At 44.8% G+C, this 15,206-nt stretch overlaps 1 protein-coding gene across 2 annotated transcripts in view; it reads left to right on the top strand.

Moving 5' to 3' along the window:
- LOC115400955 (SPRY domain-containing SOCS box protein 4-like) overlaps nucleotides 1-14,184 on the top strand; it is a 60,957-nt gene extending 46,773 nt beyond the window's left edge. For both annotated transcript variants that reach the window (XM_030109041.1, XM_030109042.1), the window contains one exon: nucleotides 13,224-14,184. In XM_030109041.1, coding sequence (XP_029964901.1) covers nucleotides 13,224-13,351 — 128 coding nt within the window. In that variant the 3' untranslated portion in view covers nucleotides 13,352-14,184. The remainder of the gene's footprint in view (nucleotides 1-13,223) is intronic.
- The last annotated feature ends 1,022 nt before the right edge of the window (nucleotides 14,185-15,206 follow it).

The raw sequence follows: 15,206 nt of genomic DNA, 5'->3' as shown, positions 1-15,206 counted from the left end.
ATAAACGAGGCCACAGATGTGGGAACAGTGCTGACGTCTTTGGGGTGGAGCTCTTTTGAAACCAGTTTAGCTGAGCCAGCAAGGGCAAAAAAGAAAAAAAAAAAAGACCCCACCCAGTTCGTTTTGTGGCCCCATTAGTGCGCATGGCGTATAAATCTGTGATGGTCCCATCAATGTTAAACAGTATTTACAGCTCAGAGCGACATACCCTCCCGTCCAGACAGCCCGCTCAGTGAACGTCCATCTTACTCGAGGTCAACGGTGCCAAACCGCAACATTACAACATCGTGGCTCCGTCGTAAAAGAGTCCGGGTGCCGTCCAGACCTGTCACCCAATGAAAACCCGCGACACATTGTAAAACAAGAAGTCTGAGGACAATTGCCTCTGTGCACCGTCTGTTGGCACCTTCGTCTGAGGCAAAGCTCGGCTTTTACTCGAATTGCCATCCCTTTATCGTTCACCTCAGATGTACATGGCGTTGGAAAAGAGCTGAATGAATCAGACAAAACTGCAAGCCGACGTCCCACAACAAGCAGCTTTGAAGGCGCTTTTCACTTTCAAAAATGGCAGCAGATTGTCTTTTCGGCTCCCAAATGCCTTCAGAGGGTGGATAAAATCAGAGCTGAAGCAGCACAGCGGTAACACACTGCTGTCCAAACTTTACAAATTTGTTCCTGGCATCAATACTTGTTTTCTTCCTCCTGTTCCTGGATCACTAACTGTTCAATAGAGATTGTTGCTACCTGCTTCTATTGACATTGTAAGTTTCCGAACTCTTGGATTAAAGAAACTAAATGTTTTCAGTGGTCTGTTGGAGGCCGGGACCAGTGGTCTGTGCGACTCTTCGCATAAAGTGCGTTTGTTTGAAACATGGACAGACGACTGTGTGTATCAGGCATCTGAGTCATCCTGGCAGCCTTCACGAAACTCCTGACCCTCTGGAGAAGGCACAGTCATGCAATCCCGAGTGTGACTGCAACACTATCTTTCCTGTGTAATCGCGGTGGAGCACGTAGGAGGATTCAACAAGTACACCCTGAATGCCGTGGATCATCTCCAGACATTTGCACCTGGCCCCGGCTCTCCATAAATGTCAGTGCGGAAGCTTCGAGGAAAAGCCGAGAGCGGCCTCGCTTTGCAGATTTGTCATTTAGCTCGTTTGCCGCCGGGAGCGTGGAGGATGCGAGCGCAAGCACACATCGCTGCCTGCACTGATCTATAAAAAGCCAACAATGAAAGGGGCTGCTGCTTTGTTTACCAACAGGACGAGGCTTGAATGCGTCGCCAGCGCTAACTATTTCCAGTCAGCTGCTTTTTAAATGGCTTTGTTGCTCAAGTTTTGCAGACAGCGGTCCTCAAACTTTTGACAAGCTGAGAGCAAAACAAGGACACTGGATCCAACTGGAGGAATATACTGTCCCGGTCCCCATAAAGAAGATCAGTGTGTTTCAGATTGTGTAACAGGCCCCAGGTCGTCTCTGCAGTGCTCGCAGCCAGACTGTGGTATGGACATAGTGTTCGTGGCGGAGAGCCATGTTTGTGTGTGTGTGTGTGTGTGTGTGTGTGTGTGTCCCTGCATACAGTTGAGAAGTTGTAGAGAACGTCCCAGTGTGCCTCTGCTGGGCTGGGCGTCTGGCCCCGAGAAACCTCAGGGTAGAAGAGTGTGTGTGTGTTTGTGTGTAATCAGTTTTTGTGCACATTTTCAGTGGGGTTGACTGCAGTTCAGCTGCTGAAGTTGGCTGCCTTCCCATCCCAGGGTTGGTGGTTTGACCCCCTCCGTCATGTCCTGTCGGAGTGTCTTTAGGCAAGACTCAGAGCTGCGTGAATGTGTGTGTGTGTGTGGCGAGGAGGCCTCGCTCTGGGTTGTGGGTGCAGTCGTGTCTGTGATGTGAAGGGGTAGTTTGATACTGCGGGGTTTTCTGTCCGTCCGTTGAAGCTAAAGAGTCATATTGAACCGGCGTCACCTGCTACTTTTAATAAAGTTACAGCCTGTTGACAGCAGCATCAGTATTACCATCGTATCGTCTTTACCCGTACATGCCGGGCCGCCCGCCGCCATGTGAAGCCGATGTTCTGACAGAATGCACATGAGAGATGACTGCGTGTGATATCAAGCACACGGCACGCCTCTGTGATGTGCAGAATGGAAAAGCATCAATATTTATGCTGGGTGATAGCAGCGCTCCCTTATTCCCACACCTCACAGAGAACCTTCAGTCTTTGTTCACCTTCTGGATTCTTGCTCTTCAGCTTGTCTCGTAGGCCGTTCACGTTTATTTTCCCTTTCCTCTTCAATTCTGCTTCAACTCCTTTACACTTTACACTTTCCACTTCAGCAAGAGAAAGATAAAACTCTTCCCCCCCTGCCTGTCTTGTTCCTAGAGTGACGGGCTTTTCTTGTCTTCACCGTGCTCCACTCATCACTTTGGTGCTCTGGCCTCCGGTCTTTGGAGTCACTTGAAAGCCAATCCTGCAGAGACTCCTGCTTTTCATCACTTCTTCTACCTCTGACCCGTCTCTCGTCTTTAAGTGGGAAGCAGCGGGGCAGCCGGATCGCGCCGTCGTCCTTCTATTTCTGGAAAGGCATCAACAGGCCTCGTGACACCACGGTGGCCCGGGCCAGCGCCTCGCGACAAGCTGAGCCAAACTCATTTACACCAGAGAGGAAGAAGCATCTCTCACACACACACACACACACACACACACACACACACACACACACACACACACACACTCCTGACATGTGTAACCCTCCCCTTTTTGTAAATGAACCCTATATGACTCCGGCTCTCATTGTGTTTCATTTCTTCCAACTGTCTCCCTCCCCCCTTCTTCCTTTCTCCAGGCATTTACACACCCAATTACGGCAGCAGGTTGCTGTGGAAACAGTTTTTTTTTTTTTTTTCTCATATATATCTGTGTGTGTGGAATAGGTGGGTGGTTAATTGTTGACCAGGCTTCTTTTCTCACCCGTCGGGCCGGCCAGGGAGCTGCTTCCTCCCGACCGTCTGCAGTTCAGAGACGTTCACAGCGCAGATGTAAGCTGTAGCTCTCAGACCTCGTGGGTATTGAGGTTGAAGGGATCCGCTGCTTCACAGAAGGCTGCCTTGGATCAGGAGTCACTCCGTGTTGTTATGTTTATTATCAGCGGTACTCAGAGGTGGATGAAGACGGGCATTCTATTTTAATAACTATTTTAAAACTATTTTATTAACTGGAGTTTTTTAAGAGAGCAGAAACTAATTTTGTCTTCTGTTGAGCGTTATCGTCGTTCAGAAACGCTCAGATACTGGTATAATAATCACAAACAGCTCTGATGCATCACACCTGACACCCAAAGTTTGACGCCAACTGAAAATGCTAATCAGTAAAGGAGGAGCAATTTTGTCCTCGTGGATATTGAAGACCAATTTTACAAAGCAATGTTTCAATTGAAAACACATAATTTAGCATTTTCGCTTCAGAAAAGCTTCGTGTTTTGAAAATTGTCTGTTTACATCAGTACCGATGTATCTTGAAGTCCCTAATCACAATTAGAAAAAAAAATTCCTTCAAAAGAAAAAGATTCAATACTTGAGTTGTATGCTGTGATGTTGGTAAATAAGACAGATTTAATGACATGATCATAATTTGCATTGCCTCAGTATTTTCTTTCAGTGACCACATGAAAAAAGATACCTAAAACACCTATAATCTGTGAGTAATTTACACAAATTACAGTTTTTTCCCCCTCTTGTCCATGGACCTGGGGATGTGAACCGTCTCAAGTTGTTGAGCTGCAGTTGTAAAATCTTCCTCCTCCTTCAGGTCATGACTCCCGAGAACAGTTAACATGTTAGTATAGATACAGCTTCATCGTCTGCGATCATTAGGAAAGCCAGTGCATTGAGCTCTGCCGTAGCGCTGCCTGTGGGGATGAAGCTGTGGCCTTCTGAATGATTTTACGTCATCTGTTTGTTTATTCTCATACGGAGATCGCACAACAACTTCTTTCCCGGATGCATGTGATGTTGTGATCAGCTGTGAAGCTACAACCAGTGTTTTCCAGACAGCTGGGACACTGTTAGATTACTTTATAGTGTGATGACAAATCACCTGAATCACAGTGGAACCGTATATTTCCTAGACAGTACGTTTCACTTTTTTTTCAGTTAGTCATTTGGCTGTTTATTGAACTTTGATATCACAAAATACCATTAACTACATACAATCTGGGGATATAAGATGTCCTGTTCATGGAACAATAAATCACATTTTTATAGCACCACCATTTGTTTGTTGTTTCCCTATTTCAGATTTATGTATTAACTAGAAATGATAGTATTTAGAAACTAAATGTGTCGGCTGAATAAACAGACATCACATTAAGTGTGCTGCAGTTGGACAACTCTCCAGAGAATTATTTGTCTTCCTGTGCAGTCTGTGAGCCTGATCTACTGAACACTCAATGCACTTTTAGGATTCTATCTGACAAAATCACAATGTGTGTGTTTTTTCTCATCAGTGTGAATTGTCCGGAATTGATCGTGGATTAACCGTGTCCATCCAGTCAATAATGCCTGTAAAACCCTTGATGGACACTTTTATTTGATTACTCTTATACTATCCTCAGATGATCGCTCTTAAAATATAAATCAGGCCCTTTGTGCTCCCCCACAGGTTGATGTGAACTCCTAGCACTAACTGTGTGGATTTAACAGTGTCGAAACATCGCACATCGTCCCTTGTTCATTATTTTGACGCCTCATTTTACCACAACACCTTATTTACTAAATATTGTCAGGAAAAAAATAAAAAGGGAAATTGCCAAAATCTCATTTCCTGACTCTGAGCTTGAAGGCTGGATTCAGAGCTTATTGTACAGGTGCCATAATTGTTTGGCTGTCGCAGCGTTCACAAAGTGGGGATGATTGTGTTGGTCCAATTTAAGCGAATGGCCAATTTTAAGCAAAGTGATTCTGTTAAAGTCTGAGCTCTGGGTTTAGGTACATTTCATACCCTTGTATTTCAGTTTGGGGCGACATGATTGTAATGCTACAGTTTTGTGTCCAAATAATGAAGTTTGCCGGCACTGCTGTTAACTCATTAGCTTTCTGTGCTATTAGAAGAGGAGCTATCATCATCTGAAGGCTGATGCAAGGGACTCATGCCGTGTAGTGCAGGAATAATCCAGTCGTTTACCGATAAGCCTGAGCTTTTAGAAATCGAGTCAAAGAGGTTTATTGTTCTGACGTCAGCAAGAATCCAAGTTAGCTCAGTCAGCTGCGTCCAAACAGCCGTGGCTCAATTCTTACAATGTTTCAGGATGTTAAAACAGTCATCCTGGTAATAAACTGCCGTTATTTTCCCCACGCGTGTGATTATTTTGGTTCCCAGTGAAGAGCGGTGGCTGAAGAAGCGACGTCCTGCTTGTTATTTACGAGTGCAGCTGATCTGATGACCGAGCTTTGGAAACTGTCTGAGCAAGAGGCCGATGATTCATCCATTTAGCGTCAAAATTTCATCCATTTGGACGTTCTCAGTCCCTCCATCTGACCTGCTCCGAAAAGGCGTGTCGTGTTTTTGATTTGGCGGTGATGAAAATCCAGGACCAGTTCATTAAACACTTATATCTGTTTGCTTATTTTTAGGTGCTTTTGAGTGTGACTGCTGCTGTGTAAACAAAGCATCCTGCTGTATTTAATTTCAGAATGAAACAATGGATAGAGATCATGAAGTAATTATTTATGGCAACATTTGGGGAAAAAAAGTTGTTTTTCAGTGGCTTCTCATGAGACTCCTTCAGAGCTTCGTGACTCATTGACTAGAATCACATGTTTTGATGGAGAACCACCAAGGTTAAAAGGTTTGAATGTTAAACAGCCATTATGATCAAATGGATATGACTAAACAGCAGAGTCCTCATTTGACCTCAGAGACCTCGGTGGGTTAACATCTTTCTGAACAGTTTGAAAAACTAACCAAATAATCCCATTTTACCTAGTGTTATAATTCCAGTTTCCACGAGTTAGTTCAGTTCAGAGATGTACGCATTTTTTGACCAAGGTAATACCAATTTTCACCAATAGCTGGAAATTTTAAAAATACTGTCAAATATGCGTTTGGTGTACAGTATTAGGCCAACATCTGATATGGAACCATGAGGATAAATGAAAATACTGAAGTGGAATATCTGAAGGTCTGTGTGACTCAAAATTTGACATTTTTGCTCTTTCACTGATTTTATTTTACAGTGAAAGACATATTGTGAAATAATTGCATTTTACCTTATTAAAACTCATTTTAAGTCTGCAGACTTACTTACTGGAAGTGTAATTGATTGACCATTCAGGTTGTTTGCTGTATGTGTATTGGGAATGCCAGTAACTTAGTGTGTTCTATATTTCTAATATTGGACCAGTTAAAATGCTCATTGGGCCGCGGTTGGCACCGGGGCCACTGATTGTACACCTCTGGTTTTTCTCCCGTCCTCTTCGGTGTTTGTGGGCTCACTGCTCAGATTGTAATGTGACCGGTGTCCCACGTCTGTCAGCGAGACCACAAAGGTCACAACATTCCCCAGTGTGGGTTTGAATGAAACTGTTTACCATATTGGCATCTTGGAATGCAAATGGAGCTACTTCCTGGAATAATTTCTCAGAGCTGTGAATTAAAAAAGGCCTCTTGGTCCTCTCAGCCCACATTGTCTTCCTGATCTTTTGAAAAAGAACCTGTTGTGTCTGAATAAAGCAGGTTCACAGTCAGACAGGATGCGGGTTCTGAACTTTTCTAAACACTGTATCAGTGTCGTCGAGTCTTCACCCGGAGTCTTTGCAGCCCTGAATGGAAAATGATGGTTCATCCTCCAGGTCTGCAGACTGTTTGATGACTTGGTAGTTTTATAGTAAGGGCGATCCAGCTTGGCCGTCTGTCCATATATGCAGTTATCAGTGTTTATGGTGTACTGTTGCTTCAAGTACGTGTGGTTTTATTACAAAAGCAACCATGAGAACTACAACATTTTTCAACATTTGTGTCGATCATGGATGTCGTTTTCAAAACGTTACCATGCAAACAAAACTTCTGAGATGAAAATGCAAAAATGATTTTCACTTGGAACATTGCCGTGTCAACACTGCCGTAGAAAATACCCTTCAGAACCACAATTGGATGTTTTCTGTCAGACAAGTAACACAAGATGTAGTCAGTCAGCTGCATTTCATCTGTCGTCCCTCTGATTAGAGATTACAGTGAGTCACTGGGAGGCACATGCGTCCTCCTGAAGTGGTTTGTTTTGCTCAAGCAAGTCTAGTTTTGGCCTGAACCTCATGTTGGAAGCAGCGGCATCCAAGAAACCTTGACTACTTTTTATTAAGGCTGTGCAACATATGCTTATATGAAAACAGGCACCAAAATCAAGGAAAATCACCCTAAACGTGCATCTTAAACATGCACAAGTTCTCCTAAGCTTATGCTGGCAATGTATTGATTATAAATAATGTCATTATTGGAGTGGTCAACAATATTCCTATGCTTATCTCATATCCAGCAGCCCTGCAGGAACATGGAATATTACACATTTGATCTGAATGGAAACCTCAGCCAGTCAATCACTGTCTTATTATATGTGTACACACACACAATCACACAGCTCCAGTCTGTTTTACTTCACTCAGATATTTCTGCAGTGCTCTTAATAACTTTTGAGATTAGCAGCAGGAGCGCCTCCACCAAATTTCCTCTGCTCGCCGACTCGTCGGCGCGACTTAGCAGGAAGTCAGACACTGATAGAAATTCCTCCCACTGATGTCTCCACCGTCTCACCACGCAATTTGGTTCCCGCTCAATTTGGACGCCTGCATTACCAATCAGAAAATACTTTGCATCTCATCCTGCTCCACTTACCGTTTTCTTTTTCCTCCTCCTACATTATTGGTCTGATTCTGTCCACTTAATATATTCCCCTCCATCTTTTCACCCTCCCCTCCACCTGGAGGTGAACAGCTTTTTCGTATCGGAGATGTGTCGGCACCTCAAGGGCTGAGTGTGAAGACACATCCACTCGTCATCTTCAAAACTAGGTCAGACGGGCCCGACATTTTTATGCTAATCTTTCTGATAAGCGCAGCCCGGAGCCTCGTGTTTTACCTCAAAACGTCCCTCTTTGTGAGAGGGGGGCGGAGTCACGGCGCCAGTAAACTGGAGCACATGTGCCAGAGAGATGGACGACGTATCCAGGCCGAGTCCCCTCTGCAGTCTGCGCACACACACACACACACACACACACACACACACACACACACACACACACACACACACACACACACACACACACATTCAGGTGTCGGGAGCTGAGGGGATCTATCACCAGCTGCCTATAAGCAGTCTCACCTGAGTGAGGACAGACAGAGCGGCGCGCCGGCGTCCCACAAACCCCCCCCCCCCTTCGCGTCCACCCAGCCACCAAAACGCCCTCCGAAGTCTAACAGAGCATCAGGCGCTCACTCGTCCTCGACCACACTTTCCCACACTCCATCTCCTCTCCAGGCTGCCGTAAATCTGAAGAAGGAGCGCGCACGCACTCACAGGTGCATGCCAGGACTGTAGAAAAATGAGGAATATGCAGAGAGCTCCGCTCTTAACCTCATTGAATCGCCTCCAAGTAATTAGCATGAGTTAATAATTAAAGAGCCTGGTTCAGTTCGAGTCAGTCAGGGTTTTTCCTTTTTATTGAGGATGACAGGCAGGCTGCTCCAAACAGGAGCTGTGTCTCAGTTTGTAATCACGATGTGAGCTTTAAAGAATAGAGAGCCCATGAGGAATAGACAACAAAGTGCACCCTACAGATATTTTTGTTTTGACGTTTTTGGACTATCAAACATTTCACTCCTCTCTCTCTCTGTCTCTCTCTCAGTATTAGAAGTGACATTGGCAGAAAACTGACAAGAATTTAACATTTTGTATATTATTTTCATAAGATGCATGAACTTAAGGACTATGGATGAAATGCATGACTTATTCCACTTTAAAATGTAGGAAAAGAGGATGAGAGGGAACTAATCTGAGAAAATGAAGCCCATAAACACGAAGAGGTGCACTGATGTGCTCACTTGTATGTGTCCACAATTACAGAGAGATTTCGCTTATTTCTCTGTAATGTGAGTCATTCTGCCGTCACCCACAGCTGGAGGAGCTGTCATGGCTCAGGCGATAGAGCAAGTCATCATTAAATCTAGAGACTGGGGATTCGAACCTGTCTCCTGGGCCTTGGGCAAGTCACTGAACTCTTGCCTTACTTGCCCTGTTGCCATTGATGCGTGTACGAATGTGAGCGATCAGCACTTTGAGACTGCTGAGGCAGTGAAAAATGGGCCGTATAAGTGAAGTCCAGCTACTCACTACTCCTGTAATGACATTCCAGGTCTTTATGGATGGCTTTTCTTACTGGGAAATAATTAGTTTCACATCATTAGAAGGTCTTTTTTGAATACATTTCCAGACTTATAGGTCATTTAAGCCTTTAAAAAGATTAATACAAGTTTGAATGAATCAAGGCGATCATAAGATTCTTAAACCTTTTCATATATGTCACTGTGTTGTCGTATCGGTGATATTCATGAAATACCTGCAGATATCATCTGATGAAATGCTTTACCTGCTCCTTCATGATCACACTCGAGCTCAAATGACTTCCTAACCTGTATCCGTCAGGAACGGGCGTCTCCTCCACCTGTCGGCATCACTCATTAGCGGCAGCGGTTGACAGACGGCGTGTTCCTCCTGTCGGTGCTCATCATCAGCGGGACTGTGTGTCGCTGCGGGCAACCCTTACCGTGGAGACCCGGCGTGCGCCAGCAGCCCCGAGCTGGTTTTTAGCCAGTTTGTAGAATGATAGCATCAGCCTTCCCCCGAGGAGCGCTGTCAGAGAGTAATGATACTGTCTGCCGTCGCCAAGCTGCAAGGTGGTGTTCAATTTCCAGTCGGTGCCAATTAAAGCGCAGTCATCAAATGACGCCTAATCTCTAAAAATAAGAAGAAAAGCTTCACATGCAAATGTGGAAATTTTCAGTTTTACCACCAGTAATCCTCATGCAGGAGACGATCAGGAGCATTTGTCTCAATCTGCTGGGGAAAGACAAATAGAGATAACGAGGACAGAGAAAGTAACAAGTAAACAAACTGTTGGACCATCAGCCTGCAGGAATGTTCTGGATCAGGAAAGAGCACGGACTTCCCAGAAGAGGATCTGAGTTAACAACATGCAGCGATGACACATAAATGCAAAGAGACTGAATGAAGAGGAAAGGATTAGTGGATGGTCATGTGGCGTACTTATGAAAATATATGGTACGTGCTATCTGGGACCACTAGGTGTCACTATAGGACAACAAGATGAAGGTAAATAATAGGCAATTATGAAGTACCCGCTAATAATTACATTTTAAATGTAACTTAATTCTGTGTTTTGTATTAAAATATGTCAGACAATGATCGTAACATTCTCAGTTCAAAAAAATACACGACAAATTTAAAAATGCTGAAATTGCGAACAACTTCTGAAATGAGTGAAAATCGTAAAACAGATAAGATACAACAGACATCTAGAAAAATATTAAAACTAATTAAAATTCCTTTTTTTTTTTGTTAAACATGGGTTAATTGAACTTAAGCTACAGTTAGAAAACTATTACTAAGACTTTATAATCTCTTACTCTCATTTTAAAATCTTTTTTTTTTTTTAAATCTGCAAACAATTTTTATAGGGAAATGTTTTACTGACGAAGCCTGCAGACCACTAACTTCTGTTATTTAGGGGACCGTGTTGTAGTGAGCTGCTGTCTGCGTGTTCGGAGGATTCCGCGTCATTACTTCTGCTCATCTTATAGAGGAATACGTTGACGCCAATTTTTTTCTCTCAGAATTTCATTATCAGTAAAAATTGGCCACACAATGTGTATTTGTGAACATGAACTCCCCGTACAGTCGACTCCCCTGTAGTGGTGGTGTGAAGAGCCGGTTGCCGTGGAAACAGCTGTCCGTATGATATAGTGATGTGATTGCGGGCTGATTGATAGGCAGCTGTACAGCCCGGTGGAGAGTCGACATCCGTCTCTGCTGGGTGTTTTTCTGGCCCCTCGGAGGCGCCACGTGATCCCGGGAGCCCCGCAGCACGCCGCCGCCGCAGCCGGTCACGAGATGCCGAGGCTGAGTCGAGATCCGATCGCCGCGCCGACGCGTCGGGGTCTTAATTTCTAATCTGCTAAGCCGTTGTGTTAAACTTTGCCTCGGCAAGAACCGCGCTAACAAGACATCTGAGGGCTGTGTCCTCCTGCCGAGTGTTTCTCTCCACTCCTGTGAAGGATTATCAGCCTCGCTCACGCTGCTGCACATTGTCTACGTTCAGCCGGGGTTCATTCAGCTCCACAAATGAATCTGCCACATGTCCCCAAGGCGCTCTCACAAAGACTTTTCATTAAGTACACGGCAGTCAAATGACTCCAGATAGCGGCCCTCATTTCTTTTCACTTCTCCTCCTGTCTTCTGTTTCAGAGGTCGATTAGAGACAGAAAGTAGATGAACTCAGGGTGGAGATGCTGCACAATTCCACCCCAGATTTTCAAATGAGGTCCAAAAGATTCTTGTAAAGACTGAGATCCTGAGTTTTGCTGGTGGTCACACGCAGCAGGCTCGCTCTGCTGCAGTTCTCTGAACACAGAAGCCACATGTTTGTTTGGTAGAAGTGGTTTTGGTTTGTGGTAGCAGCGTGCTTTTAATAGACCGAGGGGGAAAAAACCGTCACAAAGGAAGTCTCTCTGGATCACCGTGCACGGAGCCACTGAAAATGTTGCTTCTTGAAGACTGCTTCCAAAATGGAACTTTTCAAAAACACTCTGACTCTGTCTCCGTGCAAACACAACTTGTCTGGAATGCTGTTTCTGCCATTCGTACCAGCGGAACATCATACGTGTGTCGTTTCTTTACCAAAGCAACCATCAGCACCAGCTCGTGACCTGGCACGCTCACTACATTAGAAACTTTGCTGTGTCAACGCTAAACCTCTCTGACGGGACCTTGGTTGTCAACTTTAAAGGACTGAAAACACATTATTGATCGACCACCTTTACTTTCCCTGCAGACGCTCTGACTGAATTAATCGGAGCATCGAGTGGCCGTGTGTGTTCTGGCTGACCTTCCTTTGAACGTGTTCTAGACATTAGCAGGTCGAGCAAGTTCATAGAATCTGGGGCCGACCTCTCCTGCAGTCTTCCCCGGTATCGTTACGCGGTGGTGAAGAGGAAACAAACGTCCCTCCTCGTGTCCTTCAGCCGGACCCGGGCCAGATGGTGCCTCCAGGTGGAGCAGCTCCAGCAGTTTGCAGCCCGTCTGACTTCCAGCCGCCGCTCGTCTCTCACAGTGTGGACATATTGGAGACGTCTTTTAATAGCCACGTGTTTGCGGATGGATGTAATTAAAATAGCAGCGAGGTGAATCTGCTGCTGGAAAATGAAGTGAGATAGTGCGCAGCAGCCAGTATTGGCTTTTGAAGGTAGGAATGAGCATCAAACCTGCTGTTAAATATTCTCCACGGCTAAATTTAGAAGAGCTGCTGTATTTATGTTCCTCGAAGTTAATGGACTTGGTTATCAGTACTTTCTGGTTGAGTGTGTTCTCACACTGTCCCGAAATCCAGAAATCCTCCGACAGCAGCAGAGCAGAGAGGCTGCTGAGGAGACACTGACCCACAAAAAAACTGATAGCAAGGCACCGTCACCCGAAAGATGTCTGCTGGAGCTGGAGGAAGTGGAGCCTCCATATCCTATCTGCTGAAATAATTTCTCATTGGGAAAAAGTTGAAGTTGGAGGGTTGATAAAGTATCAAAGTAAATATTGATCCACTGCTCCCTGCGAGCTTCCTCTCCTGCAGGAAACAATCCATTTATCCACTCAAAGCGGGATGAAGAAAAACTTTTTCTCTCTCGTTTTTGGAAGTTTTGACCTCCTTGTTTTCTAAACCGACATATGACACAAAAGTTATCCCTCACTGGTGGCCTTGTGTGGAGACTTTACAGGTTTCTTGTGGTTTCATTTCCCAGCAGTTATTATCAACACGTTCTGTTACTTTAGTGAAGAACTGGAAAATATTCTAATGATGCTGCTTCTGCACCAACGGAGTTAGTTTGGCTCTTGGTTTTTGAGTTGGGACACGTTTCCATGTTCTGACCTTTGACCCCTCCTCTTGCAGCGGAGCCCCTCCCCCTCATGGACCTGTGCAGACGGGCGGCTCGACGGGCTCTGGGCCGAGAGCGCATCCATCACATTGACACACTCCCGCTGCCCGAGACCCTCAAGAACTACCTCCAGTACCAGTGACCACACACACACACACACACATCAACACACACACACACACACACACACCCACAGGGCGAGCTTCAGACCTGGACGCTGTTCCAGTTTTATCCTCACCATCTGATTCCTGAACACACAGACTATGGACACAACATGAAGCTACCAGTGGGCTTTTGTTTACACCGGTTGGGATGTTCTTCTTTGTGGATGTCGCTGTTTTTCAAAATGTTTTTTTTTTTTTTTTTTCTGCCCCCGGACAGACGACTCAAGGAGCTGAAAAATTAAATGTTGGAATCCACTTTTTTTTCTTTCTTTCTTTCCTTTTTTTTTTTTTTTTTTTTTTTTTTTTTTTGCTTGATGGCATAAATATATCAAGTCACGCCACATGTCGGCAGTTAGAAAAGGCCTTAAATTGCTGCAGGTTTTCAAAACGCTCTCTCCTCTTACTCCACGGACGCCTCTGGAAAACATGCTGGTATTTATATTTCTATTCCCAACAAACACAGTGAGCTCTGTGGAGACACAGTCACAGGAGAGAGAGGACACACACACACACACACACACCCCTCAGTGTCACTTCATGAGACACGTCTCTCCTCCCTCAATGTTTTAAAATGCTGCTTTTCTATCCTTGTTTTTCTACCATCTGATTTCCAACTGATTTACTCGTCCTGCAGAAGATGGTCTTCGAAAGAGATTCTCCCCGAATGCTTTCTGTATTTTTTTTTCTTCTGTTTGTTTTTAATGGATTTTGATAATTGTCGACGGGACGGGATGTCTCGCACATTTATGGTGGAAGAATGTGATGCCATGAAAAGTCTTTTAAATGTGAACAATAAACTCAGCTGAACGAATCATTGTCTCGTCACGCCTGCTCCCTTTCTCCAATTCATTCAGGTTTTGTGTTTTCGTTTTATTTACACCCAAAAAGCTTAAATATAGGGTTGAAATATAATTACACTGAGAATCAGGCTCAGGGAAACTGAAACTCTACAAATCTTTCTCAGGAGTTTTACTTGATAATAGGCATGTTCAGATTCTACCTCCCAATACTGAAACGCTGTGTTACTTCCCCTTTAAGAGCCAGGTGTGCTTGCATATTGGAGCATTGAGATAGTGACAGTAGAGGAAATGGGTCGACCTCAGTCATGTTTGAACTGATAAACTATGACAGAAACTTGAGGTTTATTTTGGTTCAGTGGTTTTCTGAGTTTGTTTAGGAAGTTTACTCCAAGTTAAATCCAAATGTTGAGGAAAAACTGCTTAAGACATTTTGACTGGAGGGAAAAACGTTTCATTAATCTACTAGAGTTTGGTCTGTTATAGAAATCTTTAAGTTTACCATTGAGCTGCATTTTTCAAAAATCTGTGGAAATGTATTTGAATAAAGCTTTTGAATAAACTCAACCCTCCCAGCAGTTGCGGCTAACGGATGACTCCCCTTCTGAACGAGTGCAGTTCCTGCAGAGCCCTTCCTGCCTCCCAGGCGCTGGTCTTGGTAGCAGTCAGGACGAACCAGTCAGGTTCCCCGCCGACCCAGAGAGACCTTAGTGCGCCTCAACAAAGCTGGACGTGTGATCAAAGTTGGACTCGGCGTGTCTCTTTCCTGGCAGCGCCGGCAGAAAATCCATTAATGTCGTGCAGCAGAGAGCGGCCTGTGCTGATAATATCATAATCTCAGTGAGAGGCATCGCTGCTTTTAAGCTGCATCAGAGGGAGGAGACGGCCGGCGCTGATGTGAGACAACAGGACCGCGGACGAGGGCTTTCAACGCTCCGGTAATGACGAGGAAAATGTGTCGAGGTGAACTTAAAACAACAGTGTCGGTGTGAATACACTCATTAACACACTGACAGAGAAGGCTGATCTGACCTCT

Source organism: Salarias fasciatus, chromosome 14 (assembly GCF_902148845.1).
Source record: "Salarias fasciatus chromosome 14, fSalaFa1.1, whole genome shotgun sequence".
In the NCBI taxonomy this organism is placed as follows: domain Eukaryota; kingdom Metazoa; phylum Chordata; class Actinopteri; order Blenniiformes; family Blenniidae; genus Salarias; species Salarias fasciatus.
This window is presented reverse-complemented; position numbering and strand designations above follow the sequence as displayed.